Raw genomic sequence first — 23,383 nt, 5'->3', positions numbered from 1 at the left:
GGTTTTCTTGCTTAATCCCCCTTGTCCAAAACTGTAGTTTCCTTAAGTGGTCAAAAAAAAATTAATTTGTCAAATATTAGAAAACCTTGAAACCAGAATAATAACATAAAATCAGGTTACTGAATCTTTATTCAGTCATAAATTCAGATTAATTTGGAGTTTTTAAATCAGTTTTGTACCATTTCTTTGATATTCAATTCAATACACCACCTTCATATCATAAAAAATATAGCATATGTATTTCTATAATTACTTTTTGAGCTACGTGCGACACAAGTTGAAAATTGCAAATTTTTACAAAGTCAAGGGAAGTAACTCTAAAAAATACTAAATATATCCACACGAAAATACCCAGGTGCACAACTGCACATGCAGATCAACATTTCTGTAAAGTTTCATGACTCTAGGTCAAATACTGTTTGAGGTTCATGCGTCACAAAATGAGGATGGACAGTGGACGGACAACGGTACATTTTCTTTGACATTATCAGCTTAGAGATATACAAGTTAAGAAAAATTTCTAAGTCAAAGCCAAATTTTATTAAAATTAATCTTTTATAACGTTTGGTGCTTTATTTTAAAAGAGGAAATAATCATAAAAATGTCAATTCATACCATATAATATAAAAACATCATCATCACAGCCCTTGTTTTGATCCTCATATTAAATTAATTTACAGTTGGCCTAATACATTTGACATTAAGACTTTTGTTTACATTTTCCGTGCATTTCTACAAATGCCACAAGAGCTTGTGGAATTTCATTTCTATAGGGTATGTCATTCTTCGTAATTACCCTAGAAGACAAACATCTCAAGTTTATATAGTTCAATGGAAAAAATGGTAGTCCTTGATTCTCCATAAGTGAAAGTGGACTCTCCCCGGCAATGTTCAATACATCTATATGAGAGCCGGCTTGTAAGAGGAATTTTATTATACTTTCCTCAGTAGCGTCCGAGTAATTCAACACTTTCACAGCGGTAAGAAGCGGTGTGCTACCATCTTTACTTTGAGATTTCAAGTCCGCACCACAGCTCACTAGAATCTGAATCACTTGTAATGATGGGAATGGCGAGTAAAACTCTTCACTTGTTAATGATATTTTTGGATCAACAGCTAAATGTAGTAAACTTTCACCATGACTTCCGCGGGGATTTTTTGTTAAAACTTTATGTACAAGCTTCATGAACTTTTCCTTATTTACCTCGGAACACTCCGACCTTGAGAATAAATGTATCATATGTAGATATAGCTGCATCAGTAACTGTATATCAGACACTTTCTCCTGTACACTTACATCATCACCTTTCTCCCTCATCTCAACCTCAACCGAATCTTTACCAGCTATTATCTGATTAGACAAGATGTCAAAAACTTGCATAACATCCTCTTGTTGAATAAAGTCATCTGTAGCACCGGATTCCACATCTGTTTGTATCTCCCAGAAAAGCTTTACAAGGGCTTGAATTGTAAACAGACATTCCTGGTTAAGGGGTTCTGTCTTTTGGTATCGGAGACAGTAAGCGTATTTCCACAGATCAACGCATCGCTGGAAGTTGTGTGAATCGGCATATACGGCACCTCTATACATTAACCCAAATGTGGTATCTTTATGCTGAGGTCCGAGAATCCTTTCCCTCATTAACAAGGCCAGCATATGAATTTCTTCTGGGTCATATACATTGTTTAGTTCTTCAACAGTCTGTGGTTCAGTAAAATTCCTATAGACTGACTTTTTCTCCTGTACTTCTTTCATAATAGGTTCCCTGACATACAAATATCTTAGACTCATCGCCTTCTTCCAAACAGTTAATGCAGCAACCATGTCATTTTTCTCATCAACAAAATTTGTTCCTAAAAGTTCATATGCTCGTATAGCGTCTGCTGTTGTTTGTGGTGTCAAGTCCAGAATTATTTCTACAATATTCTGACTGCCTCGTAATGCAGCAGTTTGAAGCGCGTCATCGCCCCAGTCGTTTTTCACTTTAAAATCAGAGTTATGTTGTAAAAGAAGCTTTACAGTATCGACCATTCCTTCGCGTATTGCATAATGAAGCGCTAAATTTCCTGAATTATCCATGGCATTCACACTAGCTCCTTGATTGATCAAGAACTTGCACAGTTCTGCATCTTGCACAGCATTTATCAAACAAGTGCCCCCGTTACAATTTGGTTTATGTATATCGGCACCATGATTAACTAAGTATTTTATCACAGATATGTTTGTCATATAACAAGCTGAACGTACTGGTGTCGACTCTGTATCTGACGGACTATTTATATCAGCTCCGTGCTCAACTAAAGATTTGACAACTTCAAGTTTATTAGCGACTGCAGCACACCATAATGGAGTCACTTGGTGCTTTGATCTATCTTCCTCAACTTCATATATACCTACAAAATAGAAAGTTAATCTAAAATATTTTTCAAGGTCTTGCTTCAAACTACTTATGAAACACAGGAAAAATGTTCACAAAGATTACAAAGGGATAAAGATGCCATGATCATAAATGTAATTGAAATGTTAGTGAAGTTGCCAACCCAAAACCGAAATGCCATAAATACATTCCAAACATTAAAATACATGTACATGATTTAGTAAATTTAATAGATATTGCAAGACTGAATACAAAATAATGACAAGATCTGTGTCATCAATCAAGTTCATAAATGTGGTTTAATTATTTCTGTCCTTATATCTTTGTTTCAGCAGTAAGAATAATATTTTCCTTTGTGTATATATACAGTATAATAAACCAGATGTAAGAAGAACAGAGGGGCATGTTTAAACTAAACTACAAGACTATTCTTTACTACACAGCTAAGGAGGCCCAACACTAGGATTAAACAAAATAACAACCCAAGTCAATAAATATCAAATATTTTAAGACAATCATGTATATAACATGAATGCGTCATGCTTAAATGAGGGAGCCACAATTTATCCCAAATTATATAATATATATTTGTTTATTTGTTTGGATGTTACCCTATTTTAACACATTTTTTTAAGGTCAATACACCTTGCCAGCTTTCCTGAATAACTAACCAGTAATTTCTCCAAAAGTGACTGACATCTTATTACACATGATTTCTGAATCAGCAGTGTGAGACAAATGACCTTTATAGACTACATGTCAGAGATCACTTTCACAATGAAATTTCCCCTATCATGAGGGCCAAACAAATACCCCTACATCAGAAATCCAATGATTCCCTATTAAGCTAAGTAGGTACATGTATATGTAAAACTCCGTTCAAAAACTTCCATATGACTAGTAGGATAGCAATTTAAATGAGCCGCGTCATGACAAAACCAACATAGTGCGTTTGCGACCAGCATGGATCCAGACTAGCCTGCGCATCCGCGTAGTCTGATCAGGATCCATGCTGTTCGCTTACCAACCCTATTACAAGTAAAGAAACTGATAGCGAACAGCATGGATCCTGATCAGACTGCATGGATGCGCAGGCTGGTCTGGATCCATGCTAGCGGCAAATGCACTATGTTGGTTTTGTCGTGAGGCGGCTCAAATGAAGATCACAACAAATAGTTCCTCACCTTTCAGCTCTACATCAGCAGCACATTCATTCAACAGGAAGTTGACAAAATGAACTTTACCACGGTGGCACGCTGTAAACAATGGTGTATTGCCAAAAACTTTCTGATCAACGATTTTCTTACGTTGCTCTTTTGGTCTTTTCATCAACCCTTCTCTAAGCCTGCTGAGATCATCGTCCTATGATGAAATAAATCAAATTCTTAGAGCACTAAGGGAAATAATTACAAGCTTATACCACCAGTACAGAGCCTGGACAGCTTGCTCTTACATTTAGAGCATGACCGGAATCTATTATGTTGGATTTTATGTTTTCTAATACACTTATACACCCTAAATTTAGTAAACTTGAAATAGTCTATAAAATTATCATGCAAATTCAGTAGAGGAAGACTATTACTTGAAAAATAAAGACCCTTGAAATGTGTGAATTGCCCTTGGAAAAAAAGAGAAAGATTAATTTACTAATTTGTCTGTTTCAAGGGAAGTAAACATCTGAGAACATTTTGCAAAATTAAAATAATGATTATCTCCCTTACATGCAGCATGCTGCTATGTCTAATGGAAAACTATCTGACTGTATACTATCTGACCAGTCCATTATTCAGTGAGTAAATATTTTGATATTTTTCCTAAAATTGGATGATTTTGTCCAGATTGAAAGGCAGTCAAATCCATTTCAGATATTTAGTATGAATTAATGTATTTATTTTTTTGCATTGCAAGAAAATGGTAGTCAGATTGGTAAATAATTAATGCTTTAAATGTTTAACAGGATACCAAAAATAAAAATAGATTAGTATTTTTTGAAGCACATAATGCCACAGAAATGAACACAATTTTACTTCTTTAGAAAGGGCAAAAATGAATTTTATAACATTTAAATAATGGTTTTAGAGCATGTTAAATGCTAGTTACATGAAGAAAGTAATACTACAATCATGTAAATATGAAATTATTTCGACTTCCATACACAATAAGCAACAGAAAAAAGATAGTTCAGGTAATTGGCAAAGAGTAACTTAAAAACTGTATAAAATTTAATGACTATTAATGTGTCACAAAAATTTTACAAATGTCAAAAAGTGGACTTTTTGCATGCGGAAATATTTGCGAAAATATGATTTCTTGAATTTAATACTGTTTTGCGATATCATTAATTAGCAGGTTCATTTTAAGAATATGTTGTTATTGAAATCTTTTTGTTTAGTTGTTTAATACCTTTATTATTTATAAAATTGTTTGAAATATATTGAAATATATATTGTTAGTTTGATCACACATTTCTTTGTCATATTATGAAAAATTCTTTTGTTCTATAAATAACCTATTGTGTTATTAACACATATATATTGTTTCAGTATATTATTTGTGATTTATTAAGACCAAACTTAAACAAGCCATGGGAAAATTAATCTCAGTACCTGAACAGTCAGGCTTATTCATGTTAAATGCTGTATGAAAACGTGATTTCAAACAAGAGGGCCATGATGGCCCTGAGGTCGCTCACCTGTATATAGCCCCCCCCCCCAACGTTGCAGGGCCAATTAAACCCAGGGGCTTTTATTTGCACAAACTTGGTAGACACCCATAAGAAGATGTTTCATGCTAAACATCTAAGCTCTAGCTCATTGGGCTTTTTAAAAGAAGATTTTTTTAAAGTTTTTACTATACACATATAGTTAAAAACAATGACACCCCTGGGGCCGGGCTAGTTTTGACCCCAGGGCTTTTATTTGAACAAACTTTGTAGACACTTACTAGAAGATGTTTCATGCTTAATATCTAAACTCTAGCTATTTGGGTTTTTTCAAAGAAGATTTTAAGTTTTTGCTATACACATATAAAGAAAATCAATGACCCCCGGGGCGGGGCCAATTTTGACCCCAGGTCTTTTATTTGAACAAACTTTGTAGACACTCACTAAAAGATGTTTCATGCTTAATATCTAAACTCTAGCTATTTGGGTTTTTTCAAAGAAGATTTTAACTTTTTGCTATACACATATAAAGAAAATCAATGACCCCCAGGGCGGGGCCAATTTTGACCTCAGGTCTTTTATTTGAACAAACTTGGTAGACACCTATTAGAACATGTCTGATGCTAAATATCTTAGCCATAGCTCTTTGAGTTCTTTAAAAGAAGATTTTTAAGTTTTTACTATATGCATATAGGGAAAATCAATGACCCCCTGGGGTGGGGCCAATTTTGACCCCAGGGCTTTTATTTGAACAAACTTTGTAGACACTCACTAAAAGATGTTTCATGCTTAATATCTTAACTCTAGTCATTTGGGTTTTTTTCAAAGAAGATTTTTAAAGTTTTTGCTATACACATATAAGGAAAATCAATGACCCCCGGGGCGGTGCCAATTTTGACCCCAGGGCTTTTATTTGAACAAACTTGGTAGACACCTATTAGAACATGTCTGATGCTAAATATCTTAGCCATAGCTCTTTGAGTTCTTTAAAAGAAGATTTTTAAGTTTTTACTATATGCATATAGGGAAAATCAATGACCCCCTGGGGCGGGGCCAATTTTGACCCCAGGGCTTTTATTTGAACAAACTTGGTAGACACTTATTAGAACATGTTTCATGCTAAATATCTAAGCTCTAACTAGTTTGGTTTTTCAAAGAAGATTTTTTAAGTTTTTACTATATGCATATAGGGAAAATCAATGACCCCCTGGGGCGGGGCCAATTTTGACCCCAGGGCTTTTATTTGAACAAACTTGGTAGACACCCATTAGAACATGTTTCATGCTAAATATCTTAGCTCTAACTCTTTTGGTTTTTTAAAAGAAGATTTTTTAAGTTTTTACTTTATGCATATAGGGAAAATCAATGACCCCCTGGGGTGGGGCCAATTTTGACCCCAGGGCTTTTATTTGAACAAACTTGGTAGACACCCATTAGAACATGTTTCATGCTAAATATCTTAGCTCTAGCTCTTTGGGTTCTTTAAAAGAAGATTTTTAAGTTTTTACTATATGCATATAGGGAAAATCAATGACCCCCCAGGGCGGGGCCAATTTTGACCCCAGGGCTTTTATTTGAACAAACTTGGTAGACACTCACTAGAAGATGTTTCATGCCAAATATCTAAGCTCTAGCTCTTATGGTTTTTTAAAAGAAGATATTTAAAGTTTTTTCTTTCGGTTGCCATGGCAACCAGAGTTCTGCACTGGAATTAAATTCTTTGAAACAATTTTTAAAGGTGACCACCAAAGGAACATTCCTGTGAAGTTAGGATGAAATTGGCTCAGTGGTTTATGAGGAGATGTCATTTAAAGTAAAAGTTTACGGACGACGGACGGACACCGGACGGACGGACGCCGGACAAAAAGCGATCACAAAAGCTCACCCTGTCACTTTGTGACAGGTGAGCTAATAAAAAGAAATAATTTTTCGAGATCAAATATTTGTGAATAATCTCAATTCGCAAAAATCGCAAATATTTCCATGTAGCAAATTTAACCACTTTTACAGTATATAACAAAAATTAAAACACTTTTGAAAAATAAAATTGAAAGCATTTCTGGGGCATAATTGGTCTTTTGCAAAGAAAAAGTAATGCTTATTTTTAAGAAAAAACAAAACAAGATAAGGTAAACATACAAATTCAGGGTGTCCAGTCATGGGCCAAATGACCCAATTCATCATATAAATGAGTCAAACTTAGTAAGGGTGTAACTTAGTAATCCACATGCCACTGGGCATAATAATACATTTCATCATGAATAATCTATCATTCTCATTAAAGTACTGTATCTTTATTCTTATATCATTTTCATGGTTCCTTGAAATAGTAATTAGCTTGTATGCTGAGGTAAAATAAACATATAGCAGATAAAGCTGTTTCCATCAGTTACAAATGCACTGCTAATGTTGTATTTTATGGATGAACAAATTCAGTCAATGAATTTAAGATTTTAAATTTACTGGCCCGAATTCCAGTTTTAAATTTATTCTACTATATATTTAACTAAATTTTCTTTAAATTTACACTGGCCCAAACTAAATTACACTGGCCATGGGCCACTGGGCCAGTGCTATATTCGATGACTGGTCCGTGTGGAACATAATTATAATTTCCAATATGTTCCAATATGCTAACTTTACAAGACATGATCACCAGTACAATTCTGTGCTATATGCAAGCTTGGCCTTTTAAACTCCTCTTGAAACAAAACTAAATTCAAGTTTAACTTACTCTTATAATAATAACATTTGCTAGCTAATGCAATATTTACATTTAAATAATTTCTTACCTGTACACATTTATGGACAAACTTTGTCATAAAAGTGAGGTCCAGGTTAGTTGTGTCATCTAAACATTTTCTAACAATGTCCATAGTGTTATCTAAACCAGATTCTGAATTTGCCATCTAAAATAAATCAACAAAAACTGTTTTTAGAAGACCAAAGAAATATGCATCTAACCTTTTCCCCTTCCACATAAGGGTAATAATATGGCTATTTTAAGAAAAGGACAGAAGATATGATAGCAGAAAATATAATAACATTTTCAGTATCATTAATGATTAATAAAAATATAAAATTTTCATTGTTGTTTTTACTTTTCAATTCTTTCTTTCTATTGAAATCAATCAAATATTAACTGATCATAAACCTTTGCAGAAGCTTGTGCCTTACATTGTAGACTGTAGAAGAAATTGACCGTCGGTGGCCATGATTGTTTACCATAAATATAATCATTTCTTACAGTGTAAGTTTGATACACATTTATAAGTTATTTTTCTAAAAGTGGAGAAAAATGGTACATTGTACTGTTGTACAGATCTGTTAACAAACCTGGTTCAATAATAATTTAATTAATTATGATTTACTACAATTTCTCAATTAATTGAGAATAAACTAGAACTATCACTAAATGTGATTTAATACCCCCACAAGACTGCTTCGGAAATGAGGAAGTTACTATAGTCTGTCCCATCAAATTTGAACATTCCATTTTTTATTTAATATAAAAGTAAAATCATTTAAATTTATGTCATGTTAACCCTGGCGTCAATATCTCTAGGCATGTTTTTCATTTTTTTCAAAAAGTCAGTTATATGGTCAAAATGTTAAAATTATATTTTTTCCCGTTGACTTACGTTGTAACCTGACGTGACGTCCATTTCAAAATGGCGGCGCCCATAAAGACGTCATTTAGGGTTCGTCTCACAATTAGCGTGAAATGTACTCGGTAATTATAAAAAAATATTATTCTTATTTACTTACTGATTAATAGCTAAATGTTATCATTAAAATGAAAAATGACAACAAAGCTGGTGTCAAAAAGGCAATTTTACTAGCAAACCATTATTTGAAATAATCAAAATCATTTGAAGTGAAAATATCAGTAAGCTTTATAAATTCTAACACACAAAGATTTAATTAATAACCATGATATACTGTCGTATTTTATATTTGTTAATAGATAGCTTTTCAATCAAGCGCGTATCTTGAATACCGCAACGCGTCGTAGGGGAGCTGGAAGACTATAAAAAATGATTCTTCGCTCATTAATGTTTAATTTACGTAATTCTGTAGTTGTCTGAATTCTGTTCATAAGTGTGTATCACGTCTATTCAAAAATAAATAAATTGACCAGGTTCGATGGGATACAAAAATGTGTTACCCTTCTTATTTCGGGTGCGATGTCACGAATGCGCTAAAACTTTCCGTAGGTTTCAACTTTCACAAGAGATCGCCAACAAATACGACATTATCATGCAAATCTTTAAAGAAATATAAAGAAAAGAAAACTTATTCACTATACGTTCAGCATTGGTTTGCTTGTTACCACAGTGTCTACTTTAGCGAACTCCCTCGCTAATGAGAGAACACAGACACGCGTTCGAGGAAAATGTATGTTATAACAAGAGGGCCATGATGGCCCTGAGGTCGCTCACCTGATATAGCCCCCCCAACCCCCCCCCCCCCAATGTTGCAGAGCCAATTTAACCCAAGGGCTTTTATTTGCACAAACTTGGTAGACACCCATAAGAAGATGTTTCATGCTAAACATTTAAGCTCTAGCTCATTGGGCTTTTAAAAGAAGATTTTTTTAAAGTTTTTACTATACACATTTAGTTAAAACAATGACACCCTGGGGCCGGGCCAGTTTTGACCCCAGGGCTTTTATTTGAAAAACTTTGTAGACACTTACTAAAGATGTTTCATGCTTAATATCTAAACTCTAGCTATTTGGGTTTTTTCAAAGAAGATTTAAAGTTTTTGCTTAAACATATAAAGAAAATCAATGACCCCCGGGGCCGGGGCCAATTTTGACCCCAGGGCTTTTGTTTGAACAAACTTGGTAACACCTATTAGAACAGTGTTTGATGCTCAATATCTTAGCCATAGCTCTTTGAGTTCTTCTTTAAAAGAAGATTTTTAAGTTTTTACTATATGCATATAGGGAAAATCAATGACCCCCCCGGGCCGGGCCAATTTTGACCCCAGGGCTTTTATTTGAACAAACTTGGTAGACACCCATTAAAACTGTTGCATGCTAAATATCTTAGCTCTAGCTCTTTGGGTTCTTAAAAGAAGATTTTTAAGTTTTTACTATATGCATATAGGGAAAATCAATGACCCCCGGGGCGGGGCCAATTTTGACCCCAGGGCTTTTATTTGAACAAACTTGTAGACACACACTAGAAGATTTTTCATGCCAAATATCTAAGCTCTAGCTCTTTGAGTTCTTTAAATGAAGATTTTTAAGTTTTTACTATATGCATATAGGGAAAATCAATGACACCCGGGGCGGGACCAATTTTGACCCCAGGGCTTTTTATTTGAACAAACTGGTAGACACCCATTAGAACATGTTTCATGCTAAATATCTTAGCTCTAGCTCTTTGGGTTCTTTAAAAGAAGATTTTTTAAGTTTTTAACTATATGCATATAGGGAAAATCAATGACCCCCCGGGGCGGGGCCAATTTCACCCCAGGGCTTTTATTTGAACAAACTTGTAGAACACTCACTAGAAGATGTTTCATGCCAAATATCTAAGCTATAGCTCTTTGAGTTCTTTAAAAGAAGATTTTTAAGTTTTTACTATATGCATATAGGGAAAATCAATGACCCCCGGGGGCGGGGCCAATTTTCACCCCAGGGCTTTTATTTGAACAAACTTGGTAAGACACCATTAGAACATGTTTCATGCTAAATATCTTAGCTCTAGCTCTTTGGGTTCTTTAAAAAAAGATTTTTTAAGTTTTTACTATATGCATATAGGGAAAATCAATGACCCCGGGGCGGGGCCAATTTTGACCCCAGGGCTTTTATTTGAACAAACTTGTAGACACTCACTAGAAAGATGTTTCATGCCAAATATCTAAGCTCTAGCTTTATGGTTTTTTAAAAGAAGATATTTTAAAGTTTTTTCTTTCGGTTGCCATGGCAACCAGAGTTCTGCATGGAATTAAATTCTTTGAACAATTTTTAAAGGTGACCACCAAAGGAACATTCCTGTGAAGTTTGGATGAAATTGGCTTAGTGGTTTATGAGGAGATGTCATTTAAAGTAAAAGTTTACGGACGGACGGACGACGGACGGACGGACGCCGGACGAAAAGCGATCACAAAAGCTCACCCTGTCACTTTGTGACAGGTGAGCTAAAAATATAATATCATGCTATCAAACGTAGGCCTATACACTTTAAGCTTGTAAAAACAGATTTAACTTTCCGTCTCACAATTCAACAAAATGTCCAGAAATACCGGCAGTGATTTGATATTATTTAGAGTAAGGTTCAATAAGCGACAATAAACTTAAGTGTTTTTATTTTGTAGCATCAAAGTGTTACATATAATTATTTTGTTAATATGAAGGGTAGATCGAGTCAAAGAGAAACACCGAGTGATGTTCTCAATAATTTTAGCCTTCCTAAAATTTGAAAATATTCAGTGAAAAAACAATAGATCTAGCATATTTTTCGCGGGAGAAAAAATACCGCGTATTGTATATACATATTTTGAAGCTAAAAGAGTAGGATTTACAGAAGTCTTGAATAACGAGATAATATGTAGGGAAATTATATCTGATAAATATATAAAATAGTTTAAAAACATAAAATCAAAACGAATGTTATATGTAATTAATGGAAGAAGTATTGTAGATTCATGTCATTAAGTGTGTTTAAAATTATTTTTAAATGTTATCAAAAGTTTTATAGTATTAATATATGAATTGAAGATGTAATTGTTACAGTTAAGTAGCAAAATCTGGGTATACACAAATTATTTTAAATGCCATCAAGACAAATTTATCTCAACGCTTAAAATTATCTGTTTGAGGTTACATATGCCTAACCGCCCCCTGTCAATGACGCAACTGGAATCATCCATAAAAAGCGCGAGGCATGTTTGTTACATCATATATTTCGTAAATTGATGTTGACGTAATAAAGTTTTTTTCGTCAGGAATCCATAAGCATTGTGATATCAATTGACAACTAAAATTGATGGGCCGTTCTTGAATTATGGATTTGGAACATGCGGAATTATGATGTGTTTCATATACATATTTCATTTGCTAACCCAGATAACTCCACAAATTGAACAATGTTTTAATAATGATTAATGAGACGGATTCTACCAGTTTAAAAAATCTGGATAATCAAAAGTGTAGGAGTCATGTCATTCAGGATTTTTGAAGTAAAAAAGTGGGATCTACGGAACTGCACTGGATAGAAACTTGCAATGAAAGAATCTTCAGAATGCAAATTTGTCGTGACGTTTATAAAGTTCATAGCCCGGATTAAATTCAGCTTAATTAAAAGTAAGTGCAATTTCTAGATCTACTCCATGTGACTCGGTGTTCTTGTTGCTTATTTTTCATTTTTAAAAGTTTCCATCATGCATTGCAACTAAACTGTTACATCTTGTAGATCCAGCTTTGTAAAATAATCATGAAACGACCCCGAGAACCTCATGTATATTTTAGAAACATGACTCATGCTTTCTCCCGTTCATCTTCAAAAGAAGAGTACTTCGGCAATGGCTACGGAAAATAATCAACAGAGATTTACCATAGAGAAATAAAAATTTGCTTTCACAAGAATAGTAGACACTTTAGAGTAAAATCCTGAAAAATCTCGAGGGTGACTTTTTTTTAGTTTACAAAAATGTTTTATTTTTTATTCAACGTCGTTTTGTTAATTCATACCAGGCGAAAGTTCATTTCCATTTTTAATGGGACAGACTATAGTAACAGAATACCTTGCAAAACAATTGAAATAGAGTTATGGTTGTGGGCAATTAAAGATAGTTGTGGTTCTTGTATGTTGCATTTCCTTTCAATATGGTTGACTATTGAAGTTTTATTGAATTACTCTGTAATAATTCCTGAAAGAGTTACACTTCTTGAGCACTGCACTTTCTCTCATTGGGCTTGACCATTGTATGAAGTTGCATTGAATTCTAAACATTAGTTTTTAAGTTATGCACCGGACAAGGAAAAGGAACAAAGGGCAATAACTCTACAAATACTGAAGATGGAGTTATGGTTATTGTACACTGCACTTCCTCTCATTGTGCTTGACCATTGTATGAAGTTATTTTGAATTCCAACCATTAAGTTATGCTCCTGACAAGGAAAATGCAACGGACCGCTGGACCAACCAACCGACCGACCACAGAGTGACTCCTATATACCCCCCCAAACTTCGTTTCGGGGGTATAATAATAATTGAAGAAAAAAAGAATAACTTTAATTGTAATTAAAATCCCTAAAACACAAAATAATTGATAATTAAATTCAATTATTTTCAATTACATGTTGTAAACACTGTCACAAATATATCACAATAGACAAGTCATTGTGCAGTAAGTCTTGAGACCTGCAGTAACCCTATGAATTTTACACCTGGAGTGGTAGTCACATAACAAACACTGATGATTATTAAACCACAGAACTACAATAACAATGTGTAAAAGAAGCCATATTAAATAGATCTGCCATTGATCATGGATTACAATCATACAATATATACACATTCACTAAGATAAAATCAAACACACCCTGTCCCATATATACATTTTCATATCATTGTGTTTTGAACCAAAATTAGTCAAAATATATTGACGTGCCAAAGCTTGATTCTGAGATATTTTTGTTCTGGGCAGAATCTCGCTTTTTTGTAGAGGCGACATTGCCCAGACACAAAAATAGCACAATATCTCGTTGCGCAGAACAATCAGTTGGACTTGAGCCAAAATATACCCAAATACAGTATAGGGCCTACTCCATTAAAGCTACATAAATTAAATAAAAAACGATGGACACTTGTATGAAATTTGAACAAAGTTATACCCTCCCCCCCCGCCTGCAGGACAGGGCGGACCGCGAGACAGGGCGGACCGTGACTAGGCGGACCATATTTTGGACCATATTTTGGGACTGGGCGGACCGTCACTCGAGACGAAGCGGACCGTGATTTAAAAAAGTATTTATATGTGGATTAATGTAATAAAAGTATTAAATTATTAATGTTTTTGTTCTTCGTATTAATATTTCAATGCAAATATAAAAGTAAAAATATAAAATAAGTTTTAAAAGTTCATGTGTAATTGTATATTAATTTGCTGCATGGACGATGTCACTCGAGACGAGGCGGACCGTGATTTAAAAAAGTATTTAAATTATTCAATTGTGGATGATTTTGGTTTTCTTTATAATATTTCAATCTAAACCTTTTTATGTAACATATGTAACATTTATATTAGAGTAGTTTATTACTATTTTTTCATAAAAATTGTTTGTAACTGCGTTGGCTTACGCAGGTGATAATTGACCAATTATCGGGATATTACAATGTCATTGTTTGAATAAGACGCTAACGCTGCTAAAATTGATAAATTTTATTAAACAATAAGACACATAAAAAACATATATTTTGTTGTACAATACACGAAAATAACAATGATAACGAATTACATCACATTAAAATTATTTGCAATAACAAAACAATAACAAACAAGAGCTGTCACAAGAGACAGCGAAGCTCGACTAATAAAATACTGGACACAGTAAGGAGGACAAAACTATGAAAGAAAAATCAATTATGTATAATTATGTATTAAGTTATAGTAAAAAATAATATTTGTTAACATAAATTCCAAGATCAAGGGGAATAATTCTAGAAATAATGCTAGAGTTATGGACCTTGTCACACAACATTTGAGTAATGATAGAAATATATATTTGAAGTTTGAAGTTGATACCTTAAAAAGTAAAGAAGTTATTATATTTCTTAAAGAAAATCCTAAGTTCAAAGAGAGATAAATGTGTAAATATTGTTTCAAGAGTTATCAACATTGTCACATTGTAATTGATGATAAGGAATAAGTATTTGAAGTTTGAGGTAGATACCTTTAAAAATAAAAAAGTTATAATAAAAAATAACATTTTTCTAGTAAAAAAATCTAAGTTTATGGGGAGATAATTCTTGCAATATTGGTGCTAGAGTTATGAACCTTGTCACATAAGATGTGGATGATGATAACGTAAATATATTTGAAATATGAAGTTGATCCCTTTAGAAATAAATAAGTAACAGTAAAAAATAATATTTTTTATGGAAAATTCTAAGTTCAAAGGGAGATAAATCTGAAAATATTGGTGCTAGAGTTATGAACCTTGTCACATAAGATAGGGATGATGATAACGTAAATATATTTGAAGTATGAGGTTGATCCCTTAAGAAATAAAGAAGAAACAGTAAGAAATAGTACTTTTTGAGGAAAATTCTAAGTTCAAGGGGAGATAAATCTGAAAATATTGGTGCTAGAGTTATGAACCTTGTCACATAAGATGGGGATGATGATAAGGTACATATATTTGAAGTATGAGGTTGATCCCTTAAGAAATAAAGAAGTAACAGTAAAAAATAGTATTTTTTAAGGAAAATTCTAAGTTCAAGGGGAGATAAATCTGAAAATATTGGTGCTAGAGTTATGAACCTTGTCACATAAGATGTGGTTGATGATAAGGAACATATATTTGAAGTTTGAAGTTGATACCTTAAGAAATGACAAAGTTATAGTGAAAAATATTTTACTGGACCAAAACTTTAATCTAAAATCTGGACGTGGATGCGGACGCCGGGGCGAGTAGGACAGCTCTCCATATACTTCGTATAGTCGAGCTAAAAATGAAGTGACATATTTAAAGAACAAAAGTATTTTATTAAAATTTACATAATAAGCACAGACACATGAAATAAAAAGATACAAGATAAAATGACATGACATGATATAAGATACAGATATACGGAAACGAAATGATGAACATGTAACAATTCAAAACATCAAATATATTCATTACATTGAACATTCATATACAACGAATATATATATATATTTATATACACACACAGCAGGACCGTAAAGTCTGGCACAACTGTCTAGAAATTTCTTTGTTGAAAGAGTCTAATTGGAATATTCTGTCCATAGCTTCATTAGATTGTTGCTGTAAGCACTCTAGCTGTAAAAGAAAGAAAAGAAAAGTTTATTGACCGTAACATATAGATGTGTGTGTATTTTTATTTACACTATAATTTTTTATAATACTTATTAGAGTGACAATAATAATTTTGTAGAGAAAAGTAAAATTGGTTTAAAATTATAAAATGCTTCATTATAATAATGTTTTATTATGTTTACCTGTAACCCCAACTCTTGAGCTTTCCGCCACAAAGCTTGTCCAAAATGAAAGGCACACCCCTGTATTTGTTGCTTGTGGAAAGCAGAATACTTTTATTACATTAATCCACATGTAAATACTTTTTTTAAATCACGGTCCGCCTCGTCTCGAGTGATGGTCCGCCCTGTCCCAAAATATGGTCCTCTTAGTCTCGAGTCATGGTCCGCCCTGGTACGGTCAGCCCTGTCTCACGGTCCGCCCTGTCCGTAATCCCCCCCCCCCAAAAAAAATAAATGTAGACAACAAATATTAGCATATCTTTATCTTAAATTGCAAGTATATTCATTAATGAACCTACTGTAGATAAGCAAATGTCACATGTCAGGGCCTTTTTACCTTCTATAACAGGGGCCGGTATAGGGCTGCTTCCCCAAAGAAAATTTCTTTAAAATCGTGCAGTTTTCCCCAAATATTGAATTTACATCAAGTTTTTTCTTCCCCTTTTGCAAATATACCATGTAATTTTTCCCCAAAATTAAGGGCTGGGCTGCTTCCCCAACTTGTGAAAAAAAGCCCTGCATGTTTATTTTCTTACAACATCTGAACTGCCCATTTCAACTGAATGAATGAAAGTTATAGCCGTCTAAGTCATACAATGTTATAAATATTAATAAATTCATTTTCTCATTATAATCTGTATTTTATACAAACAAAAATGAAAATTGCTATATTTGGGTTTATATGGGCAATATTTGGGTGTATTTGGGTATTTCATGCTGCCGATTTCAAGGTAACATAAATTTGGCACATTTCAAATTATGTGACTAGCGTTAAAATAGGTCAAAATTATAATTATTGTAATCAATTAATTACTTTAAAAATAATTGAACCAAGTTCTGGTTAATGATTTGAAGTACGTCTTGATAAATTCGTTTTTTAACTGTTTAAAATGGGTCGAGTCGTCGGTAGTGCGAATCGTCATCAAAAGTGTCTGCAGGTATAACTTCTATTAATGAAATTGTTTGAAGAAAGTGAATCATTAGCACTTACTAGAACAGTTTCAAAGGACGGTAAGTCGTCTATAAAACAGGGAGATCACGGCATGATGGACTAAAAAGCCTAAAAGGGGCCGCTAAGCAGTTCGCCCAGAACGACCCGAAACAAATCGAGTGCAAGTTGTGATTCGTCACATATCATATCAGTGAGGAGTACAGTAGTTCAAAAAATCATACCATTAAATAACTAGTTTCTTCTTTCCTGAATCATCATAAAACGATATTGAAAAACAAAAATGAAGAATTATTTTGGTGTAACATTTAGGCCGGAAGTTACCAGATTTGATGTTTGATTGGTATAATTTTCATTTCTGTGGAACATTTAATCGAGTAAGACAGAATAAAGTGAGAAAAGGACTCCATTTCCTGAAAAAAAATTACGCACGAAATGGACATTTTAGTTCATAACTAAGATGATATTTTTTCTTAACTGACATATAATATAGGAATGACTATTATTATATGGAAGACCAGCGCTAATGTACTTTTATCACACACCCGTGCCGATTTTGCGACTCCGTAAAATACGGTATGTCTAAAATACGAAAGTGAGATTTTTGACGAAAGTGAGCGAAAGTGACATTTAAAATTTGAATTGTACCGTTTTAATAGAATTTTACAGTGATTTTTCTGTTTGTAGACGTATATTATTAGCGACTTATACTATTTCTTTTCAAAAATAATTACTTTGATGATTTTATCGCCATTTATTTGCATAATTTCTATACACAAGTTCGAAGATCTTCCTTTCGCTCACTTTGAAAAATACGAAAGTGACTTGTAAAATATTAAATATAGAGTTTAAATGGAAATTAATACTAAAATTGCACTTTGTAGACGTATATTATCAGAAATATGTAATATTTATTTTCAAAAAATAATCATTTTGATGATTTAATCACCATTTGTTTGCATAATTTCTATACACAAGTTCTGAGATCTTCCTTTCGCTCACATTGAAAAATACGAAAGTGACTTGTAAAATATGAAATAAAGCATTGAATTGAAAGTTATACTAAAATTGCATTTTTCAGGCGTATATTATCAGAAATTAATATTATTTATTTTCAAAAATAATCATTATGATGATTTTCACCCCATTTTTTACATGATTTCTATCTACAGTTTACAAGTTCAGCAATCTTCCTTTTGCTCACATAGAAAATACGAAAGTGACTTCTAAAATATCAAATTAAACTCTACATTTAATACTTTACAAGTCACTTTCGTATTTTTCTATGCAAGTGAAAGGAAGATCGCTGAACTTGTATATAGAAATTAGGCCAATAAATGGCGATTAAATCATGATTATGGTTATTTATTATAATATATATAATTAGCTGCTAATAATATACGTCTACAAACAGGAATTTTACTGTAAAATTCTATTAAAACGGTACAATTTAAATTCTGAAAGTCACTTTCGCTCACTTTCGTCAAAAATCTCACTTTCGTATTTTAGGCAAACCCTCCGTAAATATGGTATTGCACGGCCGTGCATATATTTTGACGTGACGTCATTAGCGTTATATATGCAATCATAGTGTAAAGACGCGCTAAATGTTAGCGTTCTACTATAGGCGCGTCAACGGAAAATGACTCTTATTTCACTTTAAACGGTCTTTATTTTGGGTATGTGATAAATAGAATATTAAATTCGTGTAAGTCCATTACTGAATTTATTGCACTCGTTGAATAAAATAATATTATGCTCGCCAGAGGCTCGCATAATATAATTTTATTCAACTCGTGCAATAAATTCAGTATTGAACTTACACTCATTCAATATCCTCTATTTATTTCGTTAAACATCATTCTGAAGAAGACCTTACACTTATCATATCCCTTGTCCTGCGGGCTTGCACTCTAAATGCATATAGGTGGTGCAAGTTTGAAATATATGATGAAGCTCACAATTAAAATATAGATAGATCTAGATCAAGTGTTCTTTGTTCTGGAAATCCAGATCAATATTAAATTTTATCAACAAAATATGAAAATCATAAGTTAAACTTGAAAAAAGGTTATTGGTTTATGGGCAGTCATTAAAATTAACAAACAAAGAGTACAGGGGACTTATATGGATCGTCAACAGGCGTCACTTTAAACAATATATAGGTTTCTGGCATTTCATATAAGGTTAACAGACCAATAAGGCGACCGTATGAAAAAGGAATTGAAACTTCAATTGAAACCTTCGACCCTTCTCTATTTTTTATCAATGAAAGATAGAAATGTCACGTGTCATAATAACAAACATCTCTCATCCTTATGGTTTCTGAAAACTAGATTTTATCAAAACTGTCATTATGTGTGTCATGTAAAGGTGCCCTGGAGAACATAAGGTAACAATTTAAGTAGTCGACAAGAAAACTAACTGGCAAATGTTACAGGTTTCTATTAGTAAGTTGTTCATAAATACTTGGCAGTTTTGAAAGAAAAATTAAAATCGATTTGTAGCCAGCGTTCTGTAAAATATATAATTATTTAAACATCCATTTTAAGTTTCACTTACATTTAACCACTTTTATATTGTAAGAGATAATGAATGAAAGAAATTCTGTTTGATAACTATGATTGCAAATCGTGCAATGAAATCTCACGAGAATAGGTGTCCCTGTGTTTCATATTCATGTTGTTATGAAAGAGAGAAAAAAAAACACAAAAAACATTAGTTAACGTTTTAAAGAGAAAGATTCATATAAATAAGAATTATTTTGGAGCAGAATAAAAAACGACGTGTATCAATTAAGGAAAAAGCGTATTCCGTACCAATTATAAAAATAGCACATATATCTCAGGGTTACCATGAGAGACATATATTATTTCTTATATTATACCGATTTAAAACATCTTAATATAGTAAGAAGTTTAAACAAGCAGAGAGGCCAGGGGAAAGAACTAGAACATTACGTTTTCTTAAGGTAGCACACCACAGTAATGTAAGCCACAGCTTCGAATGGCCAGGGAGGATTTCTTGGATATAGTGAATATTCTGGATTTAAATGACTGGTTGTCTTTAAAATGCATGTTCAGCATAAAATTTGTTTTTGTGACATCTAATATGATCACTGGCAAATTCGAAAACATGGCCAGAAATCACATACTGTTGATTATGTATGTCCAGGCCGCCATTTTTTGTAAACATTGCTTTTAAACAGCATGCACGGTAAAAAGAAGTCATTTTACAGGGGCGGTACAAACTTTTAGCAGTAGCAAAAAATCTACAAGGATGAGGACTAGTTTCTTTGTGATATTTTGCATGTATAGGGAGTTGCTAAAGCAGAGACGGTGTTCCTTTAGCCTGTATATTTGCAGATATTTTTTGCCAGAGGGTCGAAATGTGTTGTTTTGGGTCTCGGGCCACTGTAGATTTTGGGCTTCAACGGAATGAATTGCAACTTTTTTGACTGCCTGCCTATTGCAGATGGGATAATTTCTTTGTAGATTTGCAATCTTATGTCATATATGTTCTCAACAAAATGTGTTTTCTTTTTCCAGGTTGTGTAGTTTGGTATCAGAATTATTAGACGTATTGCTTGTAGGACATTGACGGCAGGAACTTGAAATTAACTGTGGAGTGCTACCTAAGTCTATATCTGGATTATTTGCCCCTGGGGAATATTGAACGAGTGATATTCATTTTCAGGATGATAGATCGAAATAACAAGTGTGACGTCACATAAGGCTATATAGTGAAACGTTAACGTGAGTTTGATATAGGGTTAACGCAAGTTTTTTTCGTGTTAAATGCTTATACTGGGCACTCTTAAAAAGATAAGCTCTGACATAAGATGTAAACAAGATCGCAAACGCTCCCGTTATGAATATTTTTGATGGAGAAAAAGTGTGCCTTGAAACCTTTTTGGTGGTCTTTGATATAAAAGACAGGCAACTGAGAAATATCAAACACCATATGGAAGAACACGGTGCTCAACCACGTGTTCACGGTTAAACAGGAAGACGAGCTCCAAATGCATGTCTTCTTTGTTTACAATCCGCTAGGTTTATGACAAATTATTTCACATTCATCTCTATTTCATGTTACAAGCATCTTACATGCTCTAAAACTAATATTTGAATGTTATAAAATTCATATTTGCCCTTTCTAAAGAAGTAAATAACTTTTTGTTTCTTTAGAACTTCTAAATAAGTAAATGTTTAAATCCAATAATATCAACTCACTAAGAATTGTATCCTGATATACAGTGTACGTCTACAATATTGACAAAGCCTCTTTGATCAAGATATATCGTTTACCGAGAAAAATGGTAGTAAAACAACAACAACAAGTTCAGTATGCTTGTGATTCAAAATTGTTTTATTTATATATGCATGTATTAGGAGAACGTGTAAAGTAAACAGTAGATGTATTTATTTTATTGGTATACCTATTTTAAGTCTTAATATCAAATGTGCAATGTTGAGAGGGAGATAAATTTTGTAAGTTTTGAAAACAAAATGCCGAAATGCCAAAAACCACAGCCGACAACATCCCTATAACAGCAGGCCAAAGGGACTTTATGCCTTGAAATATCAGAGCAATGTCACGTGAATAGTCATTAAATAATAAAACTAGGAATATCAAAAATATTTATAGCCATATTGTTTTTAACTGTTAATATAAATGAAAAAAAAAAAATCATTTCTATAACATAATTATGATGAATTATCAAAAGATATGTAAAACTATTTGTATAAAAAAAAACATTTAAGATAGTATGTACAGTGTTACCAAAATATATATTTCCTTGTTGCTAAGATGAGAATGTCCAAAAATATACTGAATGATTTAGGTGCGTCTTTTTACTATCCAGATTTTAAAAAGGAAAATAAAAGAAACTTAGAAATGTAACAAACCAATGATTGCAATGTACACGTACGGATGATAAGAAAATTAATGTACATGTATCTTTAAAGGTTTAGAGTTTTTTAAACTGTAAGTAAAAGACCAATGCCTTGTTTCTTGGAGTTTTTGATGAATACATGAATGATTGGATGATAAAATGAGATGAGATTTTTTTGGTAAGTATCATCATACTTGACGTTGATAAATCAAGGTCAATGTGTAGATTTGATACTTGCTTTTTGTGGTTTTATGTATTTTTTGGTAAGTATCATCATACTTGACGTTGATAAATCAAGGTCAAAGTGTAGATTTGATACTTGTTTTCGTTGTTTTATGTATTTTTTTTGTTCAAGGCAGATGATATTCATCACGGTCAGGTTGTTATAAAGATTTTAAAACAAATACTTTATTTTTTCAATTGAGGAAGGTTTATGTAAACTTTGTAAAGTTTTCTCATTTAGATAAAATAATATACCGAAATTGTATTGTTTATGAAAATAGTGCTAAAAATATTACTATTGTGTTGAAATTTCACAGAATTTGGTCATTTAAAAATTCATCAAGACTACGCGCGAAATGATATTAACTTGTTGTATATTGTATTGTTTTCCAAAGCAGGATTTTGAAAATGAAGGAAGTGAAAACAAACTAAAAAAATGGTAATGAAGAAATTGGCAATGGACATATGTTACAAACAAATATGATTTGAAATTCGTATAGAATTATCACAAAAGTAAAGGCTGAAAACGAATATGTACAAAAATGTGATAATTAAATGAAAAAAAAAAGCAGTTTTACGTTATAAAATGAAAAATGAGCTGGAAAAGGAGATTAAATTGTTTAATTTTGTATTTTTTTTTTAAAAGAAAATTCCCTATCATTTTGACATCAGCAAAAATGTAGGGCCCTCCCTTTTTAATAGGGAGTGTCGGGGGGCCTAAAAACTAGTGAGAGCTCCCGCCCTTTGAGGGGGGGTTTTTAAATTGCCCCCGTCGACGACTTGAGGAGGAGGAAAAGCCATTTGACTTTTCCCTCGGGTTTTGACACCCGGCTTATACTGGTTTTTTGAACGAAAATGCGACCCCAAATTCCCCTTTCGGCGTCTCCCTGTCAAATATTGATATTTGAGTAAACTCTTTCCTAAAACCCGGGGGGTTTCGGACTCGCCCTTTCTTTTGCTTTGTTTCCTTTCCCAAAAAATATCAAAAAAAATTTTAATTGAAATGTTTTTCAATCCGTTGGGGAAAATGAAGGGGG

At 33.0% G+C, this 23,383-nt stretch overlaps 1 protein-coding gene across 1 annotated transcript; it reads right to left on the bottom strand.

The window, feature by feature from the left end:
* Nucleotides 1–600: 600 nt before the first annotated feature.
* On the bottom strand, nucleotides 601–17,610 carry LOC132735489 (protein fem-1 homolog C-like). The gene is made up of 4 exons (XM_060722445.1): nucleotides 17,455–17,610; nucleotides 7,833–7,949; nucleotides 3,563–3,740; nucleotides 601–2,394 (listed from the first exon to the last, which is right to left on the bottom strand). The coding sequence occupies exons 1-4, from the start codon at nucleotides 17,455–17,457 to the stop codon at nucleotides 701–703; spliced, it is 1,992 nt and encodes a 663-aa protein (XP_060578428.1). The 5' UTR covers nucleotides 17,458–17,610; the 3' UTR covers nucleotides 601–700.
* Nucleotides 17,611–23,383: the final 5,773 nt, after the last annotated feature.

Source organism: Ruditapes philippinarum, unplaced genomic scaffold, assembly GCF_026571515.1.
Source record: "Ruditapes philippinarum isolate M1 unplaced genomic scaffold, ASM2657151v2 ctg6737_1_1_1_1, whole genome shotgun sequence".
Taxonomy (NCBI): Eukaryota; Metazoa; Mollusca; class Bivalvia; order Venerida; family Veneridae; genus Ruditapes; species Ruditapes philippinarum.
Note: the sequence above shows the minus strand (reverse complement) of the source record. Positions and strands in the feature narration are given on the sequence as shown.

Excerpts from the sequence above, each read along its gene's own strand:
- LOC132735489 (XM_060722445.1), bottom strand. Across the intron at positions 3,741-7,832 it reads TTGTCCATAAATGTGTACAG|GACGATGATCTCAGCAGGCT; the intron begins GTAAGAAATTAT and ends ATTTCATCATAG. Across the intron at positions 2,395-3,562 it reads TGCTGATGTAGAGCTGAAAG|GTATATATGAAGTTGAGGAA; the intron begins GTGAGGAACTAT and ends TCTATTTTGTAG.